The sequence below is a fragment of the Cygnus olor genome, chromosome 5, assembly GCF_009769625.2.
Source record: "Cygnus olor isolate bCygOlo1 chromosome 5, bCygOlo1.pri.v2, whole genome shotgun sequence".
Taxonomy (NCBI): Eukaryota; Metazoa; Chordata; class Aves; order Anseriformes; family Anatidae; genus Cygnus; species Cygnus olor.
Window position 1 is genome coordinate 21,515,370 of NC_049173.1, and position 19,082 is coordinate 21,534,451.

General features: G+C 39.7%; 1 protein-coding gene and 1 long non-coding RNA gene across 4 annotated transcripts in view; one reads left to right on the plus strand and one right to left on the minus strand.

Moving 5' to 3' along the window:
• Positions 1-8,433, plus strand: part of LOC121071278 — a 32,712-nt gene extending 24,279 nt beyond the window's left edge. For 2 of the 3 annotated variants that reach the window (XR_005820499.1, XR_005820501.1), the window contains 2 exons: positions 1,343-1,476; positions 1,566-2,797. This is a non-coding gene — a long non-coding RNA (uncharacterized LOC121071278). Of the gene's footprint in view, positions 1-1,342; positions 1,477-1,565; positions 2,798-7,715 lie in introns of those variants that run through there. The other variant, XR_005820500.1, reaches the window with a different exon arrangement.
• Positions 1-15,790, minus strand: part of TSHR (thyroid stimulating hormone receptor) — a 69,330-nt gene extending 53,540 nt beyond the window's left edge. Inside the window, exon 1 of the mRNA XM_040559502.1 lies at positions 15,519-15,790. Within this exon, the coding sequence (XP_040415436.1) occupies positions 15,519-15,688 (170 nt within the window). The 5' untranslated portion in view covers positions 15,689-15,790. The remainder of the gene's footprint in view (positions 1-15,518) is intronic.
• Positions 15,791-19,082: the final 3,292 nt, after the last annotated feature.

Sequence of the window (19,082 nt, forward strand, 5' to 3'; positions counted from 1 at the left end):
GAGAGATGGAGATGGCCTAATCCTGCACAGCCAATCCTCTGTGCTTATGTGTGCAAGCCACTGGGCATGGGGAGCTCTTGCAAAGTTCAGTGCTAAAGAGCCCTCATCCCAGCACAGGCTTCCTTAATCCTATGAAATGCACAGGTGGTAGGTGTTGAATATTTCAAAACAGACACAAGGTAATGATTACTTGTGAGAGTTTTCTTCTTTCTCCCCTTTTGGCTTTCCAGCACCCTGATAGAGGCAAAACTAAGCATAGTAAGTAAAACTTGTATTTGCTGTCTTCCTTCCCCTCTTGTCATTTTATCCATACTGACTCGTCATTAATGTCTGTACCATACATAAATATGACCTTCATATTCTACATAGTTGTTATTTTTCAGCAAAATCAAATAGAACTTAATAGACAATATCATGAGGATTTACTAAGTAGATAGGGCAAATTGCAGTGATCAGGCACTAGGCTTGGTCAGACAAACATACTGACCAACCCCATTTTACACCTTAACCGTACACCCCTTTTTGTCTTTTCCTCCTTTGTTCCACCCAACCCCCTTCCCTTGCACATTGCCTGATCTGTTTGCATGGTTCCACCAATTCCCACCCTCAATATGCAGGACCCCCGGGTTTGCATGCTTATCAGTTATCAAGTCCAGGTTGGCCCCTCTTTGAAGTGATGCCTGCAGTTTCTTGATAGCTCATCAATTATTGTGCCTGCCCAGGCTGGTTTCTTGTCATTATTTTGTTGTTCTTGTCATTCCTGTCAGGTCTGCATCTCTGTATGTTTTGTTTATCACTTCCCTTTGCCTTAGCATCCCAATTGACAAGTCATTGATAACCTTAGGGATGTACACTCTCTCCTTCCCATTATTCTTACAGGTAACTTGAATAATTGGTCTGCATGATAAAACAACCCAGAATTAGTTTTTAGTATTTTAAAATTTTGCATGTCTGAAACCCTCAAACCAAACAAAACTTGTTTTTCAAGCACCTTCATCTACTCAAGCATGAAAATTCACCAAATACTGCCCCATTAGAAAATACACGTTGTAATGCAAATAGAAATATTTGACTAACTACAAATATTAAACTGTTCACTTAATTAATTCTGATATTTATTAGATTAATTCAACATTTGTACTGCTCTAGATTTCCCAGATCTGCCCTGGGAGGAAAACTGTACAAAATACGTAGCACCTAGTTTAAAGTATCGTTTATTACATACACTAGATTTTACCCCAGAGTCTCTCACTTTTTATTTACACTTGATCATTTCCACTCACAACAGACTACTGAAGAACTCCACCTTACATACAAGTCCTGAATCTTATTTTTTCTCTAGGACGAGTACAAGGTCTGATGGTTCTTTCTTCCCTTTTACTGTCTCCTGAACTTTGAATCTACTCCCTCCACCCCTATGGTTGCACTGTGCCGTCTCATGGACTACTCCTGCACTCAGGCTTTAAGAAATCTACGGTAAGAACAGTAAGAAGGGAACTGACCTCATGGACAATGAGGTCAGCCAATGGTGATATTGCAGTAGAAACTTATGTTTGTCTTTTCAGTGTCTATGAAGATAATTACTTGTGATCATCTCAATAGCAAAGAATTTTTTTTCACTACAATTTAAAAACTCTATCTTAGGAGAATATTTCAAGAGTCATTTAATAAGTGTTACAGTTCACTGAATCTTGAATTGCTGCTGCAGTCAGTTTTCATTATGTTGTTTTCTTTTGACTTTAAATTTCCAACCCATTCCACTTCAGAAACACACAACAGCCTTCTTCTGAACTGAGAAACAGAGTTTATTGATATAACTGTAAAAGGAAAGAAAAAGCTTGAAGATTACCAAATGCTGTAACTGTTAAGGAGCTGTTTACGAAGCATTTTGTAAAAAGCTAAGAATAGTATATATATTTTCTGTTGGTATCAGTTAAGAAAGCAACTTTTCACAAATCTGATTTGTGCAGATGTTTTATATATCTGCAAAATCAAGAAATGTTTGTTATTTTCCATAACAAGGGTTTACAGAACCTCAAAACAGTCTAAAAAAGGCGATTATATTTTGAAAACTGGACATTGTCAGGAAGTGGTTTAGGGAAATATAAATGACCTGCCTTCATCAACAACTATTACGGAAAAATTTCACATGTACTACAGATAGACTACTGTCAAATGCTGATTTACCAAAATAGGGATGAGAAGTATGTAGCACAATCTCAGTTCCTCAAAATCTTAACTTTAAACATGTGCTTTTGTGTTCTGCTGGAGTCAGCCCTTGCACATCCTCATGTTGACAGGATAAACGTTAAAGAGACAAAAAAAATCTAACAAATTAAGTTGTAAAGCTGCAAATAGCATAGCAGCCTATCAGCCACACTTATATGCATCTTAATTGGTAGCCAAAGTTTTAGAGTACAAAAAATACCTTGTTTTACTCAAGAAATAAAAAGTGGTCATATCTGCAAAAAGCCCACCTCTTGTCAACAGATTTTATTCTACTGAAGATTCTGTAATCCAGCCAGGGCCCCAGTACCCTACCCAAGCTAATGAGAAGCAATGATAATTGGGATTCCACAAAATCCAGTGCTCCTAACTGAAGTAAACACAGTGAAAGCACCTATAGTGAATTTGTTGCAATTTAAATCTCTATATGATAATAAGCTGTTGACACATGCTAAAATCAGACCAGTTCTCTCTTGATTTCAAGGAAGCATGTGATCTGCCTGGATCTAAAGAAAGCATCATAGATTATTTTTAAGGAATTCTTCTGAGTTTGTTTTGAATAAAAACTAATGTGGCAATATATACAGCAATTACTATCCCCACTTAATGAAAATCATTAATTTAATGAAAATCCCTAGATTTCTTTACTAATGTCTTCAGTGTAATGGCAAAAAAATGATGGTTTTAAGACTATTGAAGACCTCAATCTTCTACTACAGAAATAGTGCAGATTTCTCCCCTGGTGTTACCTCTTATCCCTGATATCTAAGACAGAGTCCCATAGGTGGAAGAATATTTCGTTCTTAGATTTATTTCTGACAACTACTAATAAGAATAACAGTTTCATAAAAATACTGGCATATGCTCACTCTGATCTGCTGTAAAGCTCTTAACAGCCTCAGCTCGCACCCAAGCATTCTTTAAAGACCAGGGTGACCTGTTGAGGCCAACTGATGCTGGAGAGGCTCTACCTGGCACTACGGACCCCTCTGCTGGCCACTGCTCAAAGGGCCTATTGCCTTGCTCCACCTGTGCAGGATGGAGTGCACACTCTGAATGCGTTTCTAAATTATCAAATTAAGAGTCTATTAACGGCTGCAAAGAAAGTTCAAATGGGATTGTGAAATTTCAGAAAACAGCAGCCAGAAGAGGTTCACTTCCTACAGGAAAGAGAGCAAGAACAGGCTGTAATTGCTGGCTACTATTGTTTCTAATCAGAGGACCACTAAGTGCCTATAATTGCTGCCAGCTGCTCCGCAGAGGTCAAAAAGGCAATCTGAATGTTAGGAATTACTACAGCAGAAATAAAGAACAAAACAGATAAAATTGTTTTGCCACTGTATGGATCCTAACTGGAAAGGCAGCATATATAGCACTTGAAAAAGGATGTTCCAAAGTACAGAATGGCTTCCATACAAAAATTACTCCATAGGAGCCACCAGCTCTGTGTTTCCCCAGATCCTCCTTTTTGCCTTAACGGAAGGTGTGTGTGATGTTTGCCTTTTTCGGCCATCATGAATCTTCCATGTTCATGATGACCTTTCAAAGGTAATAAAGAGTGGCCTCACAATGACATCAAAAAGCTCCCCAGTACAATAATTCTTAAATTTCTCTGCTCCAGGAGACTCCAAAGACTCAGTACACACACTTGTCCCACAGGAGGTAATGACGTAAGCTGCTTTCAACTCAGACCCCTTTGTCAGAAAGGAAATGCCCACCAAAACAGTGAAAAAGACTGTGTTAAAAAATGCAGTTTTGTCTTTAGCCACCTAATTACAGAGTTTCCACAAACGGTAATACAAACTAGAACTATACGAAATAAAATTTTCTTGCCAAACTTCTCTGCAATGGCGAAATTCCTCTCCCTTCCTTGACAAGGGCAAGATGCAAAGTGGGAAAAGGGGAATTGTCTGTCAAAAAGAGAGTGAACAAAGGCTAAAAAATGAAAGCCTAAAGCTTGACACAGCTTTGAGGAAATATTTTTATTCCTTTATTGGTAAACTCAGTTACAAAGAAAACATCATTCAAGGATGTCTTCAGAGGCTATCTCCATTACAATATTTTGTCATACCTGAACGTGAATCCATAGATGCAACCAAGGCTGAGACAATCCTGATGGCAACTCTGAAATTTGTGTAGCTCACAACAAAATGTTTGTTCCCAATATAATTTTGAACATATGTGTCTATGTGGAGTGCAAAATCATGACTCTGTGCCACAGCATTAGTTTTTTACTACAGATCCACAAGAAAATGTTCATCCTCTCCACCAAAATTAAGTATACTTTTCCTACTTAGCTCTTCGTTCTCACCACTTTTATATACTACAGATTTTTTCAACTTTTTTGTTCATTTTCTTGATTTCCCTATGAGTCAGACATATGGATTAAAAAGTAGTTACAGTACAGAAGCCATCCCCCTAGACTGTGACAATGCTACGGTGGGTTGTATTTCCAACAAAGACCAGCTTTAAAGAAATCGTTGCAGGTTTATTTGGGAATAAGGAGCGAATTTGATTGGAATCTGACCAGCTGAACAGGGATTATAGAACAGCATGCTTTAGTTAATAATTTTCTTTAAATTTCAAATGTAAAGAAACTTCCTGCAATTCCATATGAACAAAAAAAGTAACATGTGGCTTTGTGAGACAAAGAAAGCCACTCTGTGCTGAGATCATATGTATAGAAAGGAAACAGGCTTTAAAAATCTTAGAGGCCTTTATAAACAGTCAGAAATACTTTAAAATTCAGAAAGATCTCTCAAATCCACTCTTTCATACATATGACAAACATTAAAAGCCCATATGAAAATGTAAAGAAACTTTTGTTATGATACTGTTAAGATTCACCAGAGGTCTTTTAGAAATAAAATTACACAGGAAGTTACTTCAGAACTGCTTGAATTTCTGCTGAAAACAAACACAAATAGTAATTTTGGCTTCATATTACCTTAGTGTATAGGACTTTCATTTATAAATTACAGTAGTGCCAGAGCCCTACCTTAGGGGAAGGAAAAAAAAACTTTTCTAGAAATCTGCATATATTATATATGTAAATATACAGCTTTCTACTGTCTTACAGATGCCATACCTCCTCACCCCAACGTTTGTCTATATCTGTCTGTAGTCCTCCATTATTTTCAAAGCCAGGAACCATCTACGTCCTGTCCTTGTACAATGCCTACAGTTACAGGTGTTTGATCCACAAAATTAAAATCTTAGATGAAGAGCCAAAGATGGCAAACATGGTATTGCAATTATGTGATAAGGCTGATAATATACAGCTAAACAGATTCAGGGTTTGAGGCCAATCAAAGAGAGAATATTCAGTAATTCCTAAAGAAACATATATTTTTTTGTTATTTTCTCTTAGATCTTCCTTAAGAAATAGCTTTAACTGTTACTCTTATCATGCATAAATGTTTATGTCAAGATTTTACATATCAAAAACAAGTTTATGTAATTATCTCCTCATGAGGGAGACACTTCAGTATACAATGAAAAGTTAGTTCTCCTCTTGGAGAAAAAAAGTCTAGTTCATTTCCAAGATTGTGACAGTTTGGATAAACATGCTGCAAATAACTTATTAGTTAAAATAGAAAACAAAGGATAAGAGTGAATGAAGTTCCACAAGGATCTGCATAAAGGCTTATGCTGTTTGATACATTCATAAATGACCTAGAAAAGGGAGCAAACAGCAAGGTAACTATGTTTACTCAGGCTAGAAAGTTATGGTAGTAATGCTAAGAGCTGACTGTGAGGAATTTCAGAAGGCTTTTATAGGACTGAGTGGTTGGAAAATAAAAGGGTAAATGAAACTTGGTGCCAGTAGATGTAACTGGGGAAATTTAATTCTTCTGTTGCATATATAAAAAATGACAGGTTCAGAGCTCACCATTTTCACTCCAGAACAGGTTTTGGCATTATGCTAGATCCACGAAAACATGGATTCAGTGCTTAGGAACAGTCAGAAATACCAAATCAAATATTAGGAAATACTGGGAAAGGGATAGAGAAAATACTTATGCCACTGTAGAAATGCAGGGTTTGCCTGCACTTAGAATACCTTCAAAAACAAGAACAAAATGCCATATGTATGAAGCCAAAGAAAACCAAGTTGAGAAAGTTAGGAAAAACAAACAAACAAAAACAACAACAAAACCAAAGAGAAATCTTTCATCATACAACAGGAAGTAGACCTGTGAAATTCCTTGTCAAAAGACATTATGGGCACCAGGTGAAATTGGACATGCAGTTGAAAGAGAGATCTACTAAGAATCAGTGAATAGGCAAAAAATGGCGGTGCAGTTGAGGCGGTGTAGTGGTGGAGATAAGGGATACCATCGCTTGACAGGCTTGAGAGGTGGGCCTGTGTGAACCTCATGAAGTTCAACAAGGCCAAGTGCAGAGTTCTGCATCTGGGTCAGGGCAATCCAAGCACAGATGCAGGCTGGGCAGAGAATGGATTGACAGCAGCTGTGAGGAGAAGGACCTGGGGGTGTTGGTTGATGAGAAGCTCAACATGTGCTGGCAATGTGTGCTTGCAGCCTAGAAAGCCAACCATATCCTGGGCTGCATCAAAAGCAGCACGGCCTGATCCTCCCCCTCTACTCTGCTCTCATGAGTTCCCACCTGCAGTACTGCCTTCAGCTCTGGGCCCCCAGCACAAAAAGGACATGGACCTATTTGAATGAGTCTAGAGGAGGGCAATGAGGATGATCAAAGGGCTGGAGCACCTCTCCTACGGACAGGATGAGGGAATTGGGGTTGTTTAGTCTAGAGGAGACTGGGGAGACCTTATAGTGGCTTTCCAGTACCTGAATGGGGCCTATAGGAAAGCTTGGGAGGGACTCTTTTTCAGGGATTGTAGCGATAGGACAAGGAGTAATGGTTTTAAACTGAAAAAGGGTAGATTTAGATTAGATATAAGGAAGAAATTCTTCACTATGAGGGTGGTGAGGAACCGGAACAGGTTCCCCAGAGAAGCTGTGGATACCCCATCCCTGGAGGTATTCACGGCCAGGCTGGATGGGGCTTTGAGCAACCTGGTCTGGAGGGAGTTGTCCTTGCTCATTGCAGGGGGGTTGGAATTAGATGGTCTTTAAGATCCCTTCCAATCCAAACCATTCTGTGGTTCTGTGAATGAACAGGCTCAGAAAATTCCCTCAGTTGAAATAGTTCAGAATCTGGGAAAGTATTAACATGTGCTTGACCTGTTCGTATCTTTCTGGTCTATCTGTGGTCCCTCTCAAGCAGAGGATAGTTGGTGAAATGGGTCCTTGGTTTCAATCAGCAGGGTTATTCTTATGTTCTTACTGTCATAGCTGTAACCTAATAAAATCAGTGTTTCTGGTTTAGATGAAGACTAACTTCACTCCTATAACTCAAAAAAATCTATTTAGGTAAGTAATGGAATTTTTGCTAATTCCATCCCATAGCAGCTAGAAATAGTTAAATGTTTTTGTTGTTGTTTGTTTGTTTTATTTTTCCAGGAAAAATATATCTCTTCCTGACCTCCCTACATGTGTCATTTTACATCTAGCAACATCAATTCTACTCATAATACCTAAACAGTACAGATACTGATACATGTTGGAACATCATATGTCAGGAGAATTGTCGATTACTTGGAAAGAATCCAAAGAAAAGCATTAGGAAGACAGTGAAATAATGGAGAAGATTGCTGAGGGGAACCTGTAAAGACTTCATCTCTGAATGTTTTTAAAAACAAAATATCTTCTGGAAATAACATGAAGAAACATGATTCTGCATAGGGACAAGAAGAACATCTGGCTCATGAATCCCCTTATTGTTAGAGGTAAAGAGAGTATTAGAGGAAAAGTATAATATTCACTTCTCTTTTTCTTATACTCTTCTTAGCACCTACTTATGGACCCTACCAGGAGCAGGACAGTGGACCTTTGGCCCAACCACGTACAACCATTCCTCTGTTTTTAAAAGAATTTCCTTCTGAGGTACTTTTAAACAGTATTTTTTCCATGGGTTAATGATGTCATAGGCTACTTTTCAAATAATTCAGTTACAAGAGGAGGGTGGACAGGAAACCTGAAAATTTGAGGAGACAGAAAAAAGGACGTGTGATCAACTCTTAGTGAAAGTGCCATTCAGTGACAATGTTGTTATACTGATCTTCTGTTTTTGTGATGAAGGGAATGGTTATCTTTGTGAGAAGAAAACCTATCTCAAAGATAAGAAGATTTGAAAGTTTCAGTAAACATTTATTATTAGATTTTTAGATTATGTGATTTTTAAAATATTTTTTATTTTTAAGGAATATTCAGATTTAAACTCTACTATTCCTAGTCAATAAATGATTCTTAAATACTAGCACCATCTTGTTTTTATTAAGCACCATCTTGTTTTTATTAAGTTGGTAAGTGAAAATTTTCATCTGAGGAGCTGAATAGAGTAAAACAGTTTGAAAGAGAAAGAAGATGAGGGGAGGATATTGTGTGCAATCCCTACAGTAAAAGCAGCTATTGTCAGATACAAGAATAAAGGAAAGCAGATGCTCTGATGTGCTGAATTGGTGTTGAATTATGTAACTCAAGCAGATAACAAATTTTGTGTGAATTGTAAATTATGAAGACAAGACACTGATAAACAGTGGTTGGATAAACAGTAAATTTGGTAATCTGAACACATGCAGACCATATACACTAAAAATAGATGAGCAGAAAAAAATGTAAGAACAGTGAACTGCAAATTCTTTGTACACGTTTAGCAGACACTACTCTCAATAACAAAGACTGAAAAAACTTAAGGGATATGCTCAACTGATGACTGATTGGCACTCTATGCCCAAAAATGTTTCATAGAACATATGGGTAGTTCAACTGTAATACTCATAGCTGAAAAAGGAGATAGAAATATTGCAGACAGTATGTAAAAGGATCACAGGGTTAAACAAATTATTGAAAAAACATGCCTTAGAGTGTAAGATACCAGATCTTAACGTTCCCAATTTATCAAAACAAAAAGGAGTGATTGGATCACAATGTTAATTGTGAGAATGCAGGACACTTTCATCTGACAGGTAAAGATCCCACAAAATCTAGTGGTGTAAAGATACAGTTGCACAGATTCCATGCTCTGGGAGAAAGGATTTATCCCAGCTAGTTGCTCCAGGGTAGTTCTGGCACTGTCCTTATGTGCAGTTCAGTGCATCAAAATAAGAAGCCTGAATTTCTTGGAGTCAGTGCAGAGTGATTGGTGCCTCCAGAGTGGCAATTAAAAGTGAATAAATTCAATGCCTAAATACATTTCTCCACTTCGTACCACACAGCAATAACCACAAACACAGAAAGAAGCAAGGATGTTTGACCATTGGAACAAATTGTCAAGAACTGTATGTGACTATTGTTAATATTACTTCAAAACCAACAATGTAAGATTTTTCTAACAACAACCAAAAAAAAAAAAGAGTGAGAGAGAGACCTCTAAGTAACTGTAACAATTGAGATGTTTTATGCTTTTATCATACAGAATGTCAGACTAGATGATCCCATGAACCCTCATAGATTAAAATCTATGTATCTACAACTTACTAAGAAAGGAAAACAAATGAAATTAACAAAGAAGCACCTACTATTTTATCATAGTATATTTTATCATGTGACTGTTCACAGGCAGTTTCACTTAAACAGTTCCTTTTTAAAGAATTATGCTACACTTGTGACCTTCCATTGTTCTGGTGCCATAGCTGACTTTAACACTAAGCTCCATACTACTGTACATAATTCAGCAATTTTGTATTTTAATGTTTCTGGAATTCTTACTTTAGTACTATCTGGTTCAGGGAATTTTTTTTTTCCAATTTGTTTCAAACAAGCTTTATTCTGATAGTTCAAGCTTGATAGAAGTTTTTCCACACATTCTCTTTTGTGTTTGAACAAATATATTGAGTTTTTAAGATCTGACATGTTTCTTCTCAAAACCCTTTTTGTATTATATTACTTTCATTTCCCAGAGATTCCCTTATTTGGACTTAACTTCCGTTTTCCGAAGGATGCCCTAATAGCTTCCTCCAGTCGGCTATTTCACCATGTCAGTGTGTTTCCTGTTCTTTCAGAATTTCAGTACTTCATCATTAAAATAGAGGTAATAATTATGTGCTTATGTTGCGAGGTTATTTATGAAGCTGCATTTATGAGACTCCATACTCAATTCTGAAGTAATGAAGTGTACAAAAAGATCATGATAGAATTACCTGAAATCACAATATCTCTGAATTTCAGACAGTTCCTAAGACAAAGACTTGGGAAAAATATATTTTTAAATCAGTTAGTTTTTAATATAAAATAAAGACACCATCTTCTTCAATTTTACTTGCAGCTTCTGTGAGCTCAGAATGTTCTGAACTACTCATTAAGCTTATAAAAAATGCAGGTGCCAGTGATGCAGTTATCACAGGTAAAACTGTTAAGTCCCTACGCATTTTGTTCTGCAGTTCAAAAAAAGCATTTTATCAATAAGTATTTATGAACACTTGACATAATAGTTCTATACATAAGATCGTAAATGTGTAAAATACGTTACACAGTTATCGTATCTCTTTTATCAGAAGCTGACAGTTACAAAGGTAACTACACAGACGAACTGACTCACTACACTTTGTTATCCTGGTGTCCATGTGCTCACCCTTACCAACATAACAAACACCAGGTACATCTGGGCTCCTTGTCCCTGAAGGGTCAGCTACCTTGCATTTATCAAAGAGCAGTATCATGCATATGGCCAATATCCTGGAGCAGATGCAGAATGGTAGCTTAATACCCCATGTAAAAAGCATATTCCTAAAGACTGTACTGTCTTTGTGTCTATTTATCTGGCAGCTCCATTCTCTCCCCTAGCTATATTTTGTCCAATTTCTACCAAATTTGATCGTGGTAATGTGAAAATAGCATCTGGGTAGAGGATAGAAACCTATTTATCATCCCTTTTGTTAAAAAGGGGGAGTGGGGAATCAGGGAGGGCTCCAGCCCTTATCCATTCTGTGGGGAACAATCATTCAGCACTCACACAGATCTGGTCTAGCCTCAGGAGATGCTGCCTTTTGTCCAGTCACATTCATACTGGTTTTAGGAGGCAGGTGAGACTGCTTTTAGAAACATTTATGGGAGGAAATACAGGACACTACTGTTGACTTGCTATAGAAGGTATGGGGAGGAGCTGAGATATTGTCAGCAAGCTAAAGGGACGTAATGTGGGCCTGAAGATGCTGTGCATGCAAGCTGCTGAAGCGAGGACAATGTGACGTTTTCAGCAACAAAACAAAAAGAAGTAAGTTCTTGCAAGTTCAGTTATCCGTATGGAACACGTTGCCAAAGGATGTTGAAATGGGCTCAAGAGACAACTGAATAAGTACACAGAAGAGCAATGGTCAAAACTACACTAACTTTAGAAAGTTCCCATGGGGAAAAAATAATGGAAAGTTGTGACACTATTCATGGAAGGTACCACTTATCTTTTCTATATCCAGACACCTGAGGAAAATTAAGAGAAGAGAAACCCTGGAGATGAGATACTGCATCAGATGAGGGCCATTGGACTGATTTGATATGGCTGAAGTGCGGGAAAACATGGTCGTGCACCAGCCAGGATACTGAGAATATTGGGGCTTGGAAAAGGAGCTGAATTTATTTTAGTAAGTGAATGCAGATGATCTAGAGCACAAACAAACAAGAAAAACTTTATTTGTTTTATTGCCAAAGGAAAAAACTAACAGCAAGAAATAATAGACTCATAAAATGAAAAGCATTCAGAACTCTGTTGAGATTATGCTGGGATACTCAGACACCATCTGAGAATTTCATCATAATGATGCCAAGAAAGATACTGCTTTCAAGATATTACTTGAAAAACACTTCAAGCATTATGATGCAAGCATATATTTGGACAAAGGTTCAGTGGTGTTTTGGTGATCTGTAAATTTAAGTCATTCTTAGCAGTCATTAACCCCCATGTCCTAGTAGATCTGCTGGCATTGAAAGGCCAGGATCTCCCATGGCATGTTCCACCAAACAGGGAAGAGGTTAGAGCACCAACCACTGCTCTGCTCCAGCACTGTGCTGGTGAAAGTGAAGAGCACTGCCATCTGTGGGGCTGGGACAGGGGTTCCATCATTGCTGTGCGTGTACTGCCACTGCCTGAAGGAAGAGGAAGGACAGGCAGAGGCAGAAGCAAAGGAGGGCCAGGAAGGGGCAAAATGGGGCCAGCCCAGGCCAGGCTGCCAGCTGTGCAGAGAGGAACAAAGATATTATAGCTATCACAAAATTATCAACACTTAATTTCATATTGTTTAGTACTGTATTTCAGTGCCGCTTAGACCTGCTTTCCTACCATAGTATGGTATGGGTATGTAATCCTTAACATCAGGCAACAAGGCAAGCTTTGCCCATAATACACAAAACCTCTTTCTCTCTACTTACTTAGTTTACTCGACAAGGTGAAAATAAATAAATAAATAGAAATCTTGTACTGAAAAAAAGGCAACACCAAAAGCAATTATCTATTGTGCATATAAGTGCATATATCTATGCACTTAGGCGTTCCGGATAAGCACCTGCATTAACTATATTTGGACAAATACATTAAAAACACTTTAAATCAAACACTCGTTCCTGGATGAAGTTCATGACACTTTTCCACTAGATGAGTTTGGAATTAAACATTTTTGCAAATTCTTATAAGCACAGCTTGTTAAAAAAAAAAAAAAGGCCCACACTGCTCTTTTAAAGTAGGGCAGAGAAATGAGAACAGTCCCGACTGAATAATTGGAATGAAACTTTAATTGGAGTTTCAAGATCCCATGCATTGAAAAGAGCTCATCGTCTCCAAAAGCTGGCAAAGTGTTCCTAGATTCACCACAGCTGCTGAGCTTTACAAATTCTACAAAACTGAATAGCCACATAAGAAAGTTTTAAAATCAGTCATCTCGAGATCCACACACAACAACCAAGAAGCGAAGTTACTTTACCTGACGTAACAAAGCTGCTGAATTTGGGGAAATTTTTAGATATTTTCAACATATAATGAGCAAATATGCACTTCACTTCAAAAGAAGGCTTCAGTTAACAGAAACTTTGATTATTTTAGAATCTTTTGTCTCTAATTCAGAGCTGTTGTCAGTTGTAAAGCAGAAGGATGCAAAACATGACAGAAGCGGCAGCACACATCTTACAATTCCTCACGAAAATGGTTTGTATTTTTTCCTTTATGTGAAAATCATTCCAAGGTGTCTGAAAATACTGAATGAATAACAGATGAAAATAACTGTTATAACTTCCATTTAATATATGGAGGGAAAGAAAGTCATTTGCTAAGACGAAGGGACTACAGTATTTGACACAGTCCACTGGACTTCAGTACTTCAGATAATAACACAGACAGAGAATGTACACACTTTCTTCAGAGAGAAAACTATACACTGAAGTGAAAAAAGATTTTTTTTTTGTGAAGAGATGTGTTTTTCCTTATTTTGTTAGAGAATTTTGCTATTAGTTTTCAAATCAGACTATACAGTGCATGTTCTACCTTTTCTAGTACATACTATAAATAACAATTGTCATTAGCTGATTTTTTTTCTTGTCTTGTAATGGCTATGTTAGGGAGTATACTTCTTCAGTTTGCAAGGCTAATTCCAATTGGTTCAGATGATTAAAATGCACCCAAATAATTATAAAAGAATTACGTACTTTTTCATGGAAAGAAGATATTCACTAGGTTTATTATTATTATTATTATTATTATTATAAATCAGTGGCTTATGATCTTAGTGTCCCTTAGTGTTTAAATTGTTGAATAAAACACTAGAAGTGCAACAGCCAAGGGCTTTACCTGTGAAGCTGCATATGGAGAGGTACTTCTCGGTCCTCATACCAGCATTTTTCATAGAAACCATCCGATTCCATTATGTGATCCCATTGTTTCTATTAACTATTTTAAATGCCTGTACAGAGATGGATTTCTCATATAAACTGAAACTCCTTTATTTTCTAGCTTATCGTAGCAGATTTCAAAGAATGTACTATATACTACATATGGTAACCTTACTGCAATTTCAAGCTTAATAAACATTATATACAAAAGTATAAAATAAAATAGAAAATGTTTAATTTAAGATCTTACTTATCAATTGAAACACTTGCATATCTGCAGTCTAATTGTCCAAAAAACCCTAAAGACATGCATAAGTAATGGAAATAACATATGAGTTTTCTCTGTCTTTTCAGTTAACTGGTTAATTTGCTAAGCCTTTACTTTTAAGTGTTAAAGTGCATCTTGAGAAACCCATTCAAATAACTTCAAAAAACTTCATGGTTCTTATTTTAAAATAAAGTCCTGAGAATCATTATCAAGATATAAAACTATCAACCTGTAATGTTTTTATCTTGCAGTTAAATCAAATGAGTTTGAGTTTGTTTCTTTCATCAGGAAGTAATTTACTTACAAATGAACTTCCCCTTGGAGACTAGAAACTTTTTGTAACTTAGGAGACAAAGTTAAAGGCAAGGAGTGATTCAGCTGCTTAGCTAAAGCTGACTGGTGCCATTTTGGTTTCCCCACAGTATCTGTCTCATACACCTGCATGGAGCTGACAGATAGGACATGCAGCACTCTTTTGGACGGGCAGTGAGAATCCAGACAACATAGCCTAAAGCGCCTGTAATGGTACTAAACGCTATGGTTTAGGTACCTGAATGGCTCTGAAATGTCTATCACTTTGGCAAGCCCCAAATTTGCTGATCACATGCTGTGCAGTTTTGTTTTCCTGAAGTACTTTGTCTTCCAGATAGCATGTTGGGATTCCCAGTTCCCATGGATTCTTTTTTGTCAGGCTTTGGCAAAGCAGCTGAAAGTGCACAGAAGCTTTTAAAACTATTTGCGATGTGGTACATCCAATTCCTATTCTTTTTATATTATAAAACTCTGTTTTTGTGTGTCCCCTCCACGCACGGGACACACAAAATCCAGCCTTCCAATCAGCTTGCTCACAAGCAGTCCAGTGACTAATTTTCCCATATCCTACCCTGAACTTTTAAAGTCAAGCATCTCTTCACATCCCTGTAAGGTTTGAGGGACACTTTTCTTAGGTCTGCTAGACGCACACAGATTGTGTGCGCTGCCGTTCCCTGTATGTTGTGCTGCCCAGGTAAGTTACGGCACTTCCCCCCTTGCCACTTCCCTCTCTCCTCTCCCAGGGCATTAGCTCAGAGCATCTCCTGCTTGCAAAGAACAAATACGACAGGCTTAAACCACCGCAATGAACTCACAGGGTCTGAGTGTGCTCCGGCAGGCTGGGGATGAAGTGGATGTCCCTGCAGGTGATTTTGTAGTCGTCCCAGTCGGAACACTCGCAGAAGGCTGACGGGCACCGCTCCGTGCCCTGGCTGCACAGCACCAGCACCAGCACCAGCTGGAAGGCGACCGGCAGGCACAGCATCTTCGCTGCCCGCTCCCTCCCCGGCTCTGCCCCTCGCTCCTCCGAGGGGCCGGCAGGAGACGGGCGAGCCGCGGGGCGCCCGGCGCTGCCCGGCCGGGGGGCGCCGCCCGGCAAAGGCGGCACCGCGGGGCTGGGCAGCGCCGCCTCCGCCCTCCGCGTGGTCGGGGAAGGTCTGGCCGCAGCCCGCGCCCTCCCCTCGGGGCGCCGTCCCTCTGCCTCGCCCCATCCCCAGCGCCCGGCCCGGCCCGCCCCGGGGTCCCGGGGCCACCTGCCGAGGAGGAGCCGGGCCGAGAGGAGCCTCCGGCACCCCCGCTGCCCACCGCCGGGCTGGCTCCGGTACGGGCGGCCCGGGAGGGGTGGTCCCGGTGGTCCGTGAGGGGCCCCTCCAGGCACAGCCGTTCTGCCGGGCTGTGGTTTTCACCAGGTGGGAGCCCGCTAGCTGCCAGGTAGCCGTGGACTAAGTGCAAAAGTTTAAAACAGTGTTAGAAATTGCAGCGAGCGGTTTTGAAAGCCACACGATAAAAGAGAGCAAAGCGGAAAGAATAACTTTTCCCGAATGATCTGAAAAGATAAAATCCTTACGCTAAAAGAGAGAGGGGGAATATCTACCCTTGAGAGAAACAGGGTGGGACCATTGCCCCTTCCAGCAGCAATCTCCATGCTGTAGCCACATAGCCATAATTTTAAAAAATGAAATGCAGATACATCAAAGACCAAACAAGAAGAAAAGTTCAGTGAAGTAGAGCTAGGCTTGGCTTGGGCCCTCTACCCAAAGACAGTAATCAACCACTTAGTTTCATCTAATGCTCTATGGGTTATAAAATTCAGACAGTGCTTCAGCTGCCTACAGGATGTTCCTAGGATATCAAACTTCTCTGCTGGTTTTCTTGTTCTTACTGCCAAAGTAGCCAGCTTGTCCTGGGGACACTGTATTCCATATTAGCAATTGGACATGAAAATCTCATTCGTTTTGGCTTGGGCAAAGAAATAGTTTGGATGACACAGGCTGACACAGAGGAGTACATCTAGCAAAACAAATGGATCACCAGAGGACTCTGTCTTCTCTTGGATCAATGCTCTTAGCTGTCATGAGTCTATTTTACACTTGATTTCCAGGCAGTGGGTAAAAGCCATAGCTGTTTCACACAGCAAATAACATTGCTTGACACTGCCAGAGGCAGCTTGTCAACTTGAGCACCAGCATTAAACTCCTCTTCCAGCTTAATCTCTGTCCTCTCATAACTGATCTTGAAGACGCAATGCTACTTGGAGCACAACAGAAGAGTCCTTGCCTTTCACAACAAGCAAGACCTGGTTAGCAGGAAGAGAGCGGGGAGGTGCATCCCCTCTTTAATGACAGCACTGCTGGGGTGATTTGTTGCAACCTCTTGTGTGCACTCTTGCAAACTCCTCTTCCTCACTTTTATTCTGATTTCAGCATTACTTTTTATGTACTTTTTGTGAACTAAGCAAAAGAATAATAGTTTTATTGGGGGACAGATAAGTAGTCCCAAGATTTGAGTCATTTCAGTAGGTTTTCATAAACCCAACCACACTCATTCATTTGGTGTACTAAAGATATCCTTATGCTACTTATCTTTACTAATAAGCTACTCTATTAGCTACTCCATAGTAATAGTGCTTCAGGCTCTTTAACTAGAAGATGGCTAAATTGTTTCATTCTCTTTCACTGACGGCAAAGTAATTTGAATTACATTTTATTTAGTGGGAAGAAAAGCATGTACACAGATATCGGTATTAGAAACTTTGTTATGTCAGCTGCTCTGTGGCAGCCACAGAAGTCCAGAAAGTGTTAATGGAAGGAATAAATATCTTCCTAGCTATTACTAACAGATCCAAAATGGCAACTATTAAAGACTGCAGACCAAAGAAATGGCAAAGCTGACATTGAAGCTGTAGATGTTCTAAGTAGATTTCAAAAGGAGTAAGAACCATAATGTGTTTTCTGGACTTGAACCTGAATGACAGAAGCACTGGATTCCTCTAATTCAAGGCCTGATAACCTTGAAGGAAACAGGACAAAACTTCATCCCTGGGAGAGCTCCAAGTCTGGGTGTGTTGCCTCCTGGGCTTTTGAGACCTGGCTTGCACGTTCAGAACTGGGAACACTGTAAGAGTTTGGGGAGAAAAAGGGCTGTTGCTAACTACATCGTGTTTCCATGGGCACTTGCTTAGCTCTCAGAAAAGTTATGTTCTGAGCAAGATGACATTGCTTACATTGTGGTTTCTCACATAGGTCAAAATGTATAAGGACCTTGCCAGCTAGGAGTCTGCAACCAGAATTTAATTCTCTCAGTGGTCTCCCCTGGCCAACCTCCCCACCCCATTGCCAGACACCCTCTGCACAGGACCCAGGGCTCCATGCCAGCCTAGGCCTGGACACCTGAACTTGGCAGGAGCTATATAAAGGTTGAACCAGGCCTGACTCCTACAGCCCTTGCTGCTGGCTGTTTTCCCTGGGTGTGCTTGGGACCTATACAGAAGGTAGCATTGTCTCTGATCTTCTCTCTGGTCCTTTCTGCTGGATGGAACATCAGTCCAGCGATGCCACACCAGGCCAGTCTCCAGACCCCAGCACCCTAGCCTTGGGCCTCAGTGAGCCTGGCCTGATAGCGGACTGATGTCCCAGCTTGGCCTCTGCCAGCCCTCATCCCCAGGGAGGTGCCCAGTGCCTGGGGCTGGGGCTGCTCTCAGCTGCCCTGCTCCTGGCTGGCACGATGGTATGGGCGCTACCTGTTGGTCCTTGCCCTGCACACCTTGGCAGCCATGCTTTGGCTTCCCCATGACACCTCCTGGCTCTTCTGTTCAACATTTTCCTTAACAGGCAGGTGAATGGCAGAGCAAAAAGTACAGTTGTAAAGCTACCTATAACCCCAGGCTAGTGAGGTGTGTGAACTCTAGATCAGATTTTAAAATGACTTTGGTAGCTTAACAGGTTGTAATTCAGAAGAGAAAAGTGCAGGTAACTACATGCAAGAAGACTCCTCCTGCCCGGCAGAAAAATGGGAATATCATTCAATTATTCCACTTTACTTTGAATTTATAGTTATTTGGAATACTTTATCTGGGTTTGTGCACTAATTGCTGAGGCAAATGTAAAAATACTGAGGATTATTCAGAGGGTAGTGAATAAGGAAAATAGAAGGATTAGGAACATAACCTGCATTGAAGGAATTATGGAAGAGTTTCGTTTAGCATAGGCGAGACTTCAAATATTTTGGAAGGTAGAAAAGAACAATGATCAGTAGTTTTCATTTCTGAAAAGTGACATTTAACAGGTCAGATTGTCTGGCAACTTGCCATACCATGTAGATTATTAATAAATGTTCCTTTCTTTTATGCTTAAAGATCATAGCATATTAAAAGTTTCACC